The 14,009-nt window shown below is 34.7% G+C and overlaps 1 protein-coding gene across 8 annotated transcripts in view; it reads right to left on the bottom strand.

The window, feature by feature from the left end:
- N4BP2 (NEDD4 binding protein 2) overlaps positions 1 to 14,009 on the bottom strand; it is a 91,554-nt gene that overhangs the window by 25,109 nt on the left and 52,436 nt on the right. For 6 of the 8 annotated variants that reach the window (XM_025040206.1, XM_025040205.1, XM_025040207.1 and 3 more), the window contains 6 exons: positions 11,343 to 13,687; positions 9,551 to 9,636; positions 9,020 to 9,065; positions 7,728 to 7,909; positions 5,570 to 5,665; positions 4,888 to 5,006 (listed from right to left, as the gene is read on the bottom strand). In XM_025040206.1, the coding sequence (XP_024895974.1) occupies positions 4,888 to 5,006; positions 5,570 to 5,665; positions 7,728 to 7,909; positions 9,020 to 9,065; positions 9,551 to 9,636; positions 11,343 to 13,687 (2,874 nt within the window). Of the gene's footprint in view, positions 1 to 4,887; positions 5,007 to 5,528; positions 5,666 to 7,727; positions 7,910 to 9,019; positions 9,066 to 9,550; positions 9,637 to 11,342; positions 13,688 to 14,009 lie in introns of those variants that run through there. The other 2 variants (XM_025040211.1, XM_015597567.2) reach the window with 2 other exon arrangements.

Below are 14,009 nucleotides of genomic sequence, written 5' to 3'. Positions count from 1 at the left end.
CTTGAAAAGGATTTTATGAATTTGACCTCAAAGCCAGAGAAGTAATAGCTAAAATAAACGAATGGGACTACATCAATCCAAAAAGCTCAGCAAAAGAAATCATCAACAGAGTAAAGAGAGAACCATCCGAATAAGAAAACACATTTGCAAGCAACACCTTTGGTAAGGGCCTAATATCCAAAATATACAAAGAACTCATACAACTTAATAACAACAAAAAACAATTGATCCAATCAAAAAATAGGCAGAGAATCTGAACAGACACTTCTTCCTAGAGAATATACAAATGGCCAACAAATATATGAAAAGATGCTCAACATTGCTAGCTATTAGGGAAATGCAAATCAAAACCACAATGGGATACCATCTCACACCTGTTAGAATAGCTATAATCAACAGGACAAGTAATAATTGCTGGAGAGGATGCAGAGAAAAAGGAATCCTCATACAGTGCTATTGGGACTGCAAATTGGTACGGCCACTGTGGAAAACAGTATGGAGGTTCCTCGAAAAACTCAGAATTGATCTACCATATGATCCAGCAATCCCTCTACTGGGTATTTACCCTGAAAACTTGAAAACCCATATCCAAAAAGATATTTGCACACCGATGTTCATAGCAGCATTATTCACGTTGTCCAGGACAAGGAAGCAACCAAATCATGTGTCCTATGATAGATGATTGGCTAAAGAAGCAGTGGTACATATATACAATGGAATATTACTCAGCCATAAGAAGAAATGAAATACTGCCATTTGTGACAATATGGCCGGACCTCGAGATAATCATGCTAAGCGAAATAAGCCAGACAGAAAAAGTTGAAAATCGCATGATATCACTTATATGAGCAAGACAAACAGAGACTCATGGACATGGACTACAGACGAGTGGTTACGAGAGGTCATAGAGTAGTGGTTACTAGTGGGGTGGGGGAGGAGGAGGTAGGTAGACGGGATAAACGGGGTCAGATATAGTGGGAAAGGGGGAGGGTGAAGTCGGTAAAGGGGACCAAATATATGGTAGCTGAAGGAAACTGGACTTTGGGTGGTAAATACACAATAGAATATACAGATATCAAATGATAATGTATACCTGAAAATTATATAATTGTATTAACCAATGTTACCCCAATAAAGTTAATTAAAAAAAAAACAAAAAAGAAACTGAAGCGTTCCTCTTAAGGGACACCACGAGCCAACATACTCACTAAAGGGATCATTTGCTCTGGAGCTCCAGCACTGAGGCAATAGCTTGAAAGGTATGCCAGGCACATAGAAGGAGGAATTGAGTTGTCTGGCTTCAGGGCAAAAGTGGAAGGTCTGCTTTCTCCCAGACGGAAGTGCTGGCAGAATCCATTGTTTCTTTGTTTAGCCCTCCTTCCTCCCAGTGTGCAGACGTTGGTGGCCGCCATAGCCGTATCTGAGTCTCCACCATCCTGGCTAATGCTGGTCACCCAGGCCTGGTGAATCCCTGAGACCCTGTCCCACCCAATTTGCAGGCTGACCCAAGTCACTTCTAGTGGCTTTTCCATAGAAACAGCCTGTCTTGGCTTAAGCTATGGACTCTCCCAAAATCTATCAAAGGTTCACAAAACCCAAACAAGCAGCATCTGCCTTGTATCTCTTTCTGAGCAGCCCCAAGCCTGGCACTAGTGGCAGCCAGCCTCAGTTCTCAGCTTAGCCTCTCAAGACACCTCCAAACCCAGCACAGGTGGTAGCCATCTACGAATTGCTTGGTGACTCATGTCAGGTGGCCCTGAGCAGGGCACAGGCTGCAGCTGAACTTGGCCTGTGGCAAGTACCCTCTTATGAAGCTTCAAGGCTGGCACACCCAATGGCCAGGTTCAGATTAAGCCAGAGCACCACCTGGGGCCAAATTTGAGAACAACACACCCTCATGGCAAACTGGGCAGACAGAGCCCTGCTAAAGTGAATTCTGCTCCATAGAATAAGCCTCTGCACAACAGTTCCTCCACTATAGTCACTGACTAGCCCCCACAACCAATTAGCCCTAGGGTCAATCCGTCCCATTGATGTGCAAACAGCAACAAAGGCTCAAATATAACAGAAGAGCACATACTTGGAGCACATGGCTCAGGTGATCAGGAAGACTACACCTTTGGGCCCCACAGGACACCTACTACAAAAGGTCCAGGAGACATAGGAGCTCTACCTAAAACATAGAAACAAACACAGGGACGCAGCCAAAATGGGGAGACAAAAACACATTTCTCAAATGAAAGAACAGAACAAAGCTCCAGAAAAACATTAAACAACATGGAGACAAGCAATCTGCCAGATGCAGAGTTCAAAACATTGGTTATAAAGATGCTTGGTAAACTTAAGGGAAAAGTAGATGAACTCAGGGAGAACTTTAACAAAGAGTTAGAAAACATAAAAATGGAGTTAGGAAACATTTAAAAAAACAGTCAGAAACGAGAAATACAGTAACTGAAATGAAGAACACATTACAGGGAAATCAATAGCAGATTAGATGAAGCAGAGGATCAAATCAGCAATTTGGAAGACAAGGTAGCAGAAAACACCCAATCAGAACAGCAAAAAGAAAAAAGTTAAAAAATGAGGGAAAATTAAGAGATCTCTGAGACAACATCAAGCATGCCTACATTTGCATCATAGGGGTACCAGAAGGAGAGAGACTAAGAGATTGAGAACCTATTTGAAGAAATGACAGAAAACTTCCTTAACCTGGCGAAGGAAATAGACATACAAGTCCAGGAAGCACAAAGGGTCCCCAGCAAGAAAACCCAAAAAGGCCCACACCAAGACACATCATAATTAAAATGGCAAATGTTAAAGACAAAGAAAAAATCCTAAAAGCAACAAGAAAAAGGCAGCTAGTTACTTACAAGGGTACTCCCATAAAAATGTCAGCTGATTTCTCAACAGGAACTTTGCAGGGCAGAAGAGATTGGCATGAAATATTCGAAGTGATGAAAAGAAAGGACCTGCAACCAAGATTATTCCATCCAGCAAAGCTATCATTCAGAATCAAAGGGCAGATAAAGAGCTTCCCAGACAAGAGAAAGCTAAAGGAGTTCATCAAAACTAAACCAGTATTACAAGAAACGTTAGGGGGACTTCTTTAAAAAGAAGAAAAAAGGTGAAAATATGACTAATAAAATGGCAATGACTACATATCTATCAACAATTATTTTAAATGTAAATGGATTAAAATGCTCCAAAACATGGGGTGGCTGAATGGATGAGAAAACAAGAGACACACTTCAGATCAAAAGACACACAGAGACTGAAAGTAAAGGAGTGCAAAAAGATTGCAAATGGTAAATTTTCATTTTTTATGGCCAATATTCCATTGTGTATATATATATTCTTTATCCAATTGGAAATAAGTCAGAGAAAGGCATACCATATAATCTGACTTATATGTAGAATCTAAAGAATAAAATAAGTAAACAAACAAAACAGAAACAGACTCATAGATGCAGGGAACAAAATGATGGTTGCCAGATGGGGGGTTTAGGGGGCTGGATGAAAAAGGTGAAGGGATTAAGTAGAAACTGGTAGTTACAAAATAGTCACAGGAATGTAAAGTACAGCATAGGGAATATAGTCAATCATATTGTAATGCAGATACTAGACTAATTGGGGAGATCACTTCACAAATTATATGTCTAATCACTATGCTGTACATCTGAAACTAGTATAAAACAGTATCGCATGTCAGTTGTAATTGAAAAATTTTTAAAAAGAAAATGAAACTTTTTTAAAAAAAGATATTTCATGAAAGTGGGAGAGAGAAAAAAAAAGCTACAGTAGCAATACTTATACCAGCAAAACATACTTTAAAACAAAGGCTATAACAAGACAAAGAAGGGCCCAGTAATCCCACTTCTGGGTATTTATTCAAAGAAACCCAAAACAATACTTTGAAGGACTATGTCAATCTGTATGTTCATTGCAGTATTATTTACAAAAGCCAAGATATAAAGGCAGTCTGAGTATCCATCAGTGAATGAATGCATAAAGAAGAGGTGGTACATATATACAAAGGAATCTTAATCATAAAAAAATAAAATCTTTACATCTGCAGCAACATGGATAGACCTAGAGGGTTTATGCTGTGTGGAGTAAATCCGACAGAGAAAGACAAATGCCATATTCCACTTACATGTGGAATCTAAAGAACAAAATAAACAAACAGAAACAAACTTATAATTACAGGACATTTTGATGGTTGCCAGATGGGAGGAGTGTTAGAGTGGATGGGTGAAAAAGAAGGGATTAAGAAGTACAAATTGGTAGTTACAGAATAGTCATGGGGATGTAAAGTATAGCATAAGGAATATAGTCAATAATACTGTAATAATTATGTATGGTATCAGATGGTACTACATTTATTGGGGTGATCACTTTGTAAGTTAAGTAAATGTCTAATCACTATGTTGTACACCTGATGCTAATATATTATATGTCAACTGTAACTGAAAATTATTTAAATTATTTTAAAAAAGAAGACTGTAGAATACTCTATAGATTTTAAAAAGAAAAGAGAAGATCACTAAGTATGGACAGGAAAAATAAATACCAGCAAAACTACAAAACAGTACATAAAACACAACCTCTTTTTTGGTGAATTATATATCTGCATATAGATACAAAAGCAAAGAGGTACACACGTATGTACACACATTAGTATGGACAATTACTATGAGAAAAAAACTGAGGAGGCATATGAACCAACTGCCACAAACTGCTCACTTTCTACATTATGCACAGTGCATTAAATGGTTTATAATATACCTCTAATATTTTTGTTATCAGAAAAGTAAAATATTAAAATGTATGACATATGCATTCAGTGATATTACAGTAGAAACTACATGTAATACTTCTAATACTCACTTGTGGTCCTTGAAAATGTCCACCAGAAAATTTTGGTTAATGGCTGGAAATATCTTAAAGAGCTGCCTCTCTTTTAGTTTAGTAGCACAATCTTTGTCAAACATAAGTGGCTCCCTTTTCTAAAACAAACAAAAAAAGACAAAAACTATCCTTAAAATGAATTTATAATACTAATTATACTGACCCAAAGCATGGTTATTTGTTGCAAAAAGACTAACAATTTAAAAGCAATCACAGACTTTCTTCATAGATTAAAGGCTGAAATTAGTAATATAAGTATTTTTGCACTATTTATTTATATCCCATTTTTAAAAAGTATTTGAAGCTGCTCATAAATATATATACACATACACACACACAACCACACATATACATATATATGTATGTGTATGTAAATATATATACATATCTACTCACATATACATATATATAAACAGGATATAAATAAGTGAAGTCAGAGAGTAGAGAAAAATAAAGGTAAGATACAGTATAAAGCTAGCAAGAAAAATTAGTATGTAAATGCATGCCACAAAATCCTGTACAATTGCTTAAGGTGGGCCACAAATTCAGTTCTGAGATTCTTAGTGGCCAAAGCAAAGGGGGAAACAAAGATTCTCAGTGTCCATAAAATAAAAACAAACCAGTTGCTCAGGAGAAGTACAGCTTTTTCTGGTACTGAGACCTGAGAGAAATTTCTCCCATGGGTCCTCATAAAAGGGACACTGTGTGATGCTGTGAACAACGTCCTCAAAAACATATTCTCCTCAATGGGCAGAAACTACAATGTACAAATAAGTTGCAAATTCAGGTTGACAGAAAATCTTAAAATTCACAGTTTTTAAAATTTTCACAAATATATTTACTTCAAAATAAATGTATGAGAATTGTTACTACTTGTTATTTTTTCACAAGTCATATTTAGAGCTGTTCAAATTGCCAAACCAAAAGAACTTTTACAAAATGTATTATTTTAATCCTAACCTAGGAATATGGTAAACATTCTTAAAGTGATCTCTAACTCTAAGACAAATTTGCTGATACTGTGATGTAACTAAATAATATTCTTGTTGGCTACTAATCCTAATGTCTGAAAAATAACTTCCTATCAAATTTCAAAGGTGACTAGAAATTCCTAAATTAAAAAATTTCATAAATCTAGAACAATCCTAGAATAGTTATTAGTTTTGAAGCCTAACCATATTTAGGCCATTTATAATAACAAGTTATAACAATAAAAGAAGAACCACAACAGATGAACATTTGACCAGTAAAAGGGATTGGTAACGCTCAACACATCACACATCACAAAAGTAATAGAAACAGTCACCTCAAGAATTAAAAATATTTCGTTTTATTTAAAATATGCATTATAATCTGAATTTACCAAAAAAAATTCAGTGATCAGATTTGCTAGCAAACTACCAAGTCACAGAGTTTCTAAACTTCAAGTTAAAAAAACTGAAAACTCATGACTCTAATCATCTTAAAATTAATTATTCTATTCACACATTATGCCTAAAGTTTATTTTATAGTCTTTTGCTTTAAAAAAATACAAAATGTATTTCTCTATTGGGACCAAAAGAATACAGTCTCTATTAACCAACCCACAGAAAGCAAAGCAAATTCACTGACAGAAAAAAAAGTACATTAAGTTGGGAAGTCAAAGATGCTCACTTGTTTACTATTATACTGAGAGATTAAAAGGCAGGTTAGAACTATGAAGATAAGTTTCAGTAGTGGAAAATGGCATTTCAACAAAAAATACGTCACATTATTTCGGTATAAAGTTCTAGGCTATCCTTATTTTTTAAGAAAATCCATTTCTCCAATTTGTTATATATACAAATTAAAGAGGATATTTGAAACAACACTAAATTATAAGATCCTACTGAAGAGATTGTTCCTTGGATTATATAAACATGCAAAAATGGGAATGGTGGCATATTTCCAATTTAACCAGATAACTGAAAAAAAAAAAAAAATGAAGGTGAAGGAATCCTATCACTGTTACTACGCCCCAAAATTCTATGTATTTCAACCAAATATAAAGGTGTTCCTTTGAGCAGTCAAATGAGTAAGAAAAAAAAGTAAAAATGTTTTACTAAAAGTTATTTTTTTCCGTGAGAATTGCACTAAATAAACTTTAAGGTCCTCTCTCTTCTGATTTTTAAACTAATACTAATTTTTAGAATTCCGAAAAAGGCTAAAAAGAAATGCAAAAGAAACCATATTCACTTATGGCTTTATGTAGTTAGGTATGTTGAATAAGGAACAAAAATAAATACAGTTCGAAATAAAGTGAAGTTTGTTTGAACTTATTTAATTGAAAGGGCAGATAAGAGTATTTTATTTTTAAATTCAAATTGTTAAATTTCTAAAATTTTCTCTAAAAAACCTGTTTCAAGGATGGACACTTCTTGAAGTCAGACCCACTACCATTGTGGCACAAGGGCACAAAGACTGACACTTCTTAAATACCAAGAAAGACATTTCTTATTACTAATTTATGATGAAATTAATTATCTTTAAATGAAAGAGTTCTTCCAGGTTTCTAGAATTTAAAAATTACATAAATGTTAAAAGTTAAGAAATATGCAGCTCAATCACCTGAAAAATTAAATCTAAAACAACACATTTAATATAGATTGGTTTATAGTTGTAGAATATCAACTTATTTCCCAGGAGCAAAAACCTCCAGCTTTAAACTATGTTTAAAACATTTTTCAATTTTAACAATACTTCAAACAGGTTACATACAGACTCCAGACTAGGAAATATAGAATCGAATAAAAATCACGAAGCAAACATACATAATCAACCTAGAGCCAGTAATTCATACCATATTGTGTTTTTCCTGTAAGGCAATTTCTTCTGACATTATTTCTCTGAGTGATACTTTTTTAGTTTGAGTATTCCAATGATCCATTTCAGATGTTGCTAAAGTCTTCAGTAATTTTTTGCCTGTTCTCTGAGATTTTTGTTCAGTATTATCAAGATCAATATGCTCAACCATGGAAGGGTCTACAAAAGAGGGATAGTGTCAGACCCTCAAGAAAAAATGTACAAATTATACATTATACACTGTTACATCTACCTCAGAGAGACCTAGGAAACCTGGTTTTTTACTTTTAGCTTATAATGAAACTCCGAAATTTCAAAATACATCTTTACATAATTGCAAGCAAGAAATGATGTGTAATGTAGGAATATTTCAACTGAGCAATGATCCAGGTATCACTGTAAATCGACTCAATTCTTCCCACTCTTTTTCTTATCACATCAACACAGAAAATAGTGAGCAAATGATACTCAACATAAGGAACTGAACATTCTAAGAAATTCACAACAACAGGATTTAATGTGTAATATTTCTGCTGAGATATCAATACATTCTCATATATTCCTTTGCTTTCCTGGAGCGTCAAAAAACAGCAGATACTGTCATTTACACAACTCTGATACCCCATGGGCACTTCTAGCTCTCAAAAATCTTTAGCTATTGATGCTACAACACAAGCACAGGTCCGAAATAAAGCATATCCTAAGAATTCTCAAACTGCAAGTCCCAGTATGGAGTGGACATCTTATGTGTTCTACTTCACTCATGAAAGCTAAATATTACAGAGTTTTTTTCTTCTTTATGAAAATAAGAATTTTAAAAGAACTTTTACTTGTAAGTGGAAATTCTTGGGTATCATATTTTGTGGAAGTGTTAGATAGGACAAAGGTCTCAAGGTCTGGGCAGTTCTTACTAAATGCTACTCTTGATAAATGTTAAAATGTAGCACAGTTTTTTTGCAGATGCAACTGTAAACAATAATGAGCTTGACAGTAACCCAACCTGACAAGTTTAGCCAATTGCAAAGAAGAAATCAACATGTCATTGATCAAACAATGCATGTAAACAATGACTAAGCCTCTCTTAAGAGCTTCGGATGTGAATTCCCTGTCTCCTTTACTTGCTGCTACCTAACACAGACAACCACATCTGGTTCTTGAATAGAACATCAAGCATCAAGCCCCTTGAGTTTGGTAACAGATGTGTATTTAAAATAAATTAAAGTTCATACACACACCACCAAGTTTCAATATCAAGACGAGATCATTAGAAGTAAAAATAATGTGCTTTACCTTGTGTCAACTTGCCACAGGATACCTCTGCTTGTCTTTGTCGCTCCTAAACAAAAACGCAGAACAGGATTAACAAAGGAGGGTGCATTAGAAAACAAGATTATATTATTTTTCTCTAGAAATCATCTCTCCTTGTAAAACTATCAATCATTTTTCTAAAATCTGAAGTAAAACAATAAATTAGGTAAAATAAATTACAACTACATCGATATATTTTTTCCACTTATAGAGCTCTTATGCTATGTTTTTAACAAATTTAATCAGTACTGCAAGTCTTAAAATAGGGTATAAAAATTATTTACGATTCTTTTCCTTAAAAAAAAAAACATTGAGCTCCACCTCTGATTACATAATTTAGTTAGTTTAGAAATAATCTACAATACTGGAAAGAAAAAAAATCAGTAATCTGTTAAGAGATAAAAGTTCATTCTCAAAGTCAAAATTCAATAGAATTCTTTTCATATAACAGATTTGATTAAAGGTAACAAAATGGACACAAAAGGAGCTCTTTATAAAAAGAAGCCTACCAACCATTACAGATTCTTTCCATTTCTCATGAATCACTTTAGCCAGGTTCAGATCTATATGAACCACACAATCCTCAACTGTTAGAGACCCTTGTAAGGGGGGAAAAAAAAAAGAAAATATAATCATTACTCATTATACATGCAAAAAACATACTCAACCATTTTATGCATCATAATTCCAATCTGTATTATTAATGTAAGGAGGAGGCAAGAGAACTAAAGTATTAAATCAAGCTATATTCAGAGACTGCAATATGGTGGTGATCAGCCCTACAGCCAGATCACCCAGATCATGAGAAAATCTGCAAAACAGAGTTCTGCTGAAATTACTAACAAACTGTTTACTACACCATGAAAAGAAAAAGAGTCTTTAAGTTGTACTCTACGCAAAATAAAATCATTCATTCTTTATGGCTAAAACCATGGGGAACCTATGGATCAAAGGCTTGGAATGGCCAGTAGGCCTTAAACGCTACATACTCTTACCTTTTTTTGCTACATACTCTTTATCCTTTTCCACTGTATGTTCATACCATCAAAGGAAAATGGGTAAACAAAGTCTTTAAACTTGTAATTTATAGAAACTAAGAATGATATATGTAGGGTTAACTCAGAACATAGCCCCTCCACATACTCAGAAGAGTGAAAGCTGCCCGGCCAGCAGCCAAGGAAGGCAGTGCACAAAAAGCTTTCAGCAGTGCCTACTTCCAAGGATGTTTTCTGCTGCTCCCATGGACATCATCTGCTCCTGTAACCAAGCAGCACATCTTGCTGCCATCCATCTGAGAGGGCGGCTGCTCCCCCAGTGAGAAAACCCCTCCCTCTATTTGTGTGCATAATAAAACTCTGCCTGCTCTTGGTCAGCGGCTGCTTTTTTCCTGCAGCTCCGACTGACTGCTGCTAAAGCTTCCCTGCCTTGTGAGTAATAATTAAACGGCATTTCTCACTCCTCTGGTCCTCCTGGTGGTTCTTCCGGAATATCCAACCCAGGCGCAAGTTCCAGGCCTAGGGCTCCTGCATTACAATATATAAACTGAATTTCCTAAACACTCGGGTTCCCTCTCACTGTCTCCATCGCTCCATTGTCTGTCCCTCTGAGTCTCTCTTAGGCTCTTACTCTTTGTCTCTGAGAGGAGACCACACTATGGAACATTTCCCTTCTCTAAAAAAATTTTCCTTTTGACTCTAACTCTGGCATGCATTTGAATTCTTTCTTATGCTTAGCCAAGAACTGTCTCTTGGTGCAGGACATGAGCTGCCCCAAACTTGGGGGAATTTGTGCTGTCCTCTGTTATTATTAATTACTAACCTATGTTTCTAGTTCTAAATCTCTTGTAATATTTTTATGTAATATGTCATTGTTTTCACACTTCTTGGTTGATGCACTTATACAATACTTCATATATTTAAGCTATTCATGTCCATTAGTCTAAATAAATTTATTCATTTCCATTAGTCAAGACTTTTCGAAAAGTGTATTCTAAAAAATTAATCTTGTCTTAGATGCATCTGGAGTAGCACCAAAGGGTTCAAAAAGGTTCATCTGTGTAAATAGGTATGAGGTAAATACCAGAGAAAACTTTCAATATATGCATGGGATAAATAAACTTCACATAAATACTAATTCTTCATATTACATTTTTTAAAATCCTCTACAAACATTTTATCAAAAATAAGGTAGGAGACACAAATTAATTTTATATATCAGTTAACAGATGAAATAATTAAATTAAAATTAAATTAAAATACTCATTAACATAAAAACACACATATAGGTGAATTTACTTTTTCCTTACCTGAATCAATACCAACAGGACCAAATAATTCATTAAGCTGAAAAGCCAGTTCAGGAGGTAATGCCAATTCCAGACAGTCAATGGTCAGAGATTTAGCCATCACTGGAGTGGGATTCATCATCTCAGTTTTGCCTTCTTCACTAACTCCAGCTGACATAGTACTACCTGCCATTAGAACTTTTTCCATTTTCTTTTCATCTTCATTCATAAACTCTTCAGTTTTTGGAAATTTCACATAATTCTTTGGAAGATTTTCATTTTTCTTTATTTCAAAAGAGTCAGTAGAATAAATTTCTTTTAATTCAAGATCTGATGTGCTCGATACAGAGTTTAAAATATCAGACAAATTCAAAGAATGCATACTATCTCCAATTTCTATGACTTCAAGATTCTTCTCCATTTCACTCACATCTTTAACTTTTAGTGTACCTGAAAAAGACTGATTGTTATATAAACCTGAAAGTTCTGCCTGACTATTAGGAATCACTTCATTAGTATTCTTTAGGTCTACAGTGGCACCAGGAAATACACATGTTATTAATCCAGGTTTTTCAGTGGTTATAGCTCTTATTTCTGCCTGCTCTGAATTTCCCTTTTCTGAGTAACAGGAAGACTGTACATTAGTGTCAGTGATACCAACTGCATGTCTAAATTCTGGCACAGAAGAACTAGAATCCTTTAAGATTCCTCTTTGGTTAATAATTTCCTTTAAATTCAGTCCCAGAGAAAATGGTCCAATTTGTGCTTCATCATATGATTTTTGGATATTCTCAAATTCAGTATCATCACATAATTTAGTTTCAGAATCCAACAAAAGGCTTGTGGCCCAAATAATATCTTTGTTACACCTCTCATATAAGTCTTTTAGGGCTTCTAATGAAAAGGATCCAAATAGTTTACAAAGAATGTTAAGATTTTCAGATTCATCAGTACTGGTAAGCTCACTTTCTTCAACAAATGTGCTTTTATCATACATTACCCTATATGGAATTGTTTCTTGAATATCTAATTTTGTGTTAATATTGAAAGCTTTTGGGTTAAATCCATCTAATCTTCCTGTTAATACTCTCACTGAATCAGAAACACTAATTTTATTCTTTTCTATTTTCCATAAGAGAGCAAAATCCTGTGGTTCAGTCTGGGTACACATGCCTACTTCTATTTCAGGGACTTCTTTAGGCTTTCCTTCTGGAAATTCAGTTAAAGTTTGTGGTCTTACTACTCCAGGAATAGTTGGAGCACTATTGATAACAGTAAGAGACAGTGTGTATTGACCATGAATCTTTTCACTTGGACAAGTCTTATTCTCACACATCATTTCACTGGGTAGCATTTCAGAATTTCCTAGAATACAGCTACCCAACGTTTTTAGTTCTTCAGGGCTTGTGCTCCAACAGGCCTCATGAGTATTGTCATTAGTTCCAAATTCTAAGTTGGGTTCATTTAAACCAGACTTTGGCATTCTTGATCTGTGTTCTCTCTGGGCTAAAGAATCAGACAAAGGCCACTCACCCACAATGTCCAATGAGTTTTTTTCAGTATTTTTATAACTATCACAGTTATAGCTACCAAAAGATTCTGAAGCATCATCACACTGTGACTTCTTGTCATCCTCTACACTTTCATGTGGAGATACTCCTTGCTGGATATGATCCACATTTACAGACAGACTATTATCTAATACTTTGCATGATGGAGAGATATTACACTTTTTGTAACTTTCTACAGATGAAGCTTTTTCAGTTTTTCGGTTCCTTTTTGTCCTCTGACCAAAAGTCTTATCAACTGGCCAATCACCGACAAAATTTGATAGCTCATGTCGTGGGAACTTTTCCAAAGTTGATTTGCTTTTTTGTTTTCCAAAGGCGTTTTTCTTTACCATTGCTTTTTCTTCCAGTATTTCACCAGGTGAAGAGTTTTCATTTTGAAGTGATATAGAATTTGAAAGATCAAAGACTTCCTGATTATTTTCACTGTAGCTAATATTAGGTGGCATTCTCTCTATAAAACTATCTGCATCAGTTTTATTATACTCTTTTTCAGAGACCATTTCTACTTGCTCTTCTTTTTTACTTTTGTCTGTTACTTGTACTTTGCTTTCAGAATCAGAAAAATACATGTCTGAAACTTCCTGAATGAAAGCACTCTGAATATGAGGATTCATTCCACTTCTTTCTTTTCTTTCTTTGTTTAAATAAGCATTAGAGAGACATGTAACATTCTCCAGTAACATAGTTTCTTTGGTCACTTCAAGTGTCTTCTCTTCACTTAACTCTATGTGCTTCAAAGATGAGGAAAAAACATTTTCTTCTTTTTCAGAGGTAGTATCTTCATTCTCTCTTGGGCTGTAAGATTTTTTTTTTAAGTATTATAAGGAAGTCTCTCAATGTTACCATTAATATTATGATTTAAATTAAAGAAGCATTCAACTGAAAGACAGGGCACTTAACATTTATTTATTCTAAAACTTAACTCTATGTGCTTCAAAGATGAGGAAAAAACATTTTCTTCTTTTTCAGAGGTAGTATCTTCATTCTCTCTTGGGCTGTAAGATTTTTTTTTTAAGTATTATAAGGAAGTCTCTCAATGTTACCATTAATATTATGATTTAAATTAAAGAAGCATTCAACTGAAAGACAGGGCACTTAACATTTATTTATTCTAAAA

Source organism: Pteropus alecto, unplaced genomic scaffold (genome assembly GCF_000325575.1).
Source record: "Pteropus alecto unplaced genomic scaffold, ASM32557v1 scaffold57, whole genome shotgun sequence".
Classification (NCBI taxonomy): Eukaryota; Metazoa; Chordata; class Mammalia; order Chiroptera; family Pteropodidae; genus Pteropus; species Pteropus alecto.
Note: the sequence above shows the minus strand (reverse complement) of the source record. Positions and strands in the feature narration are given on the sequence as shown.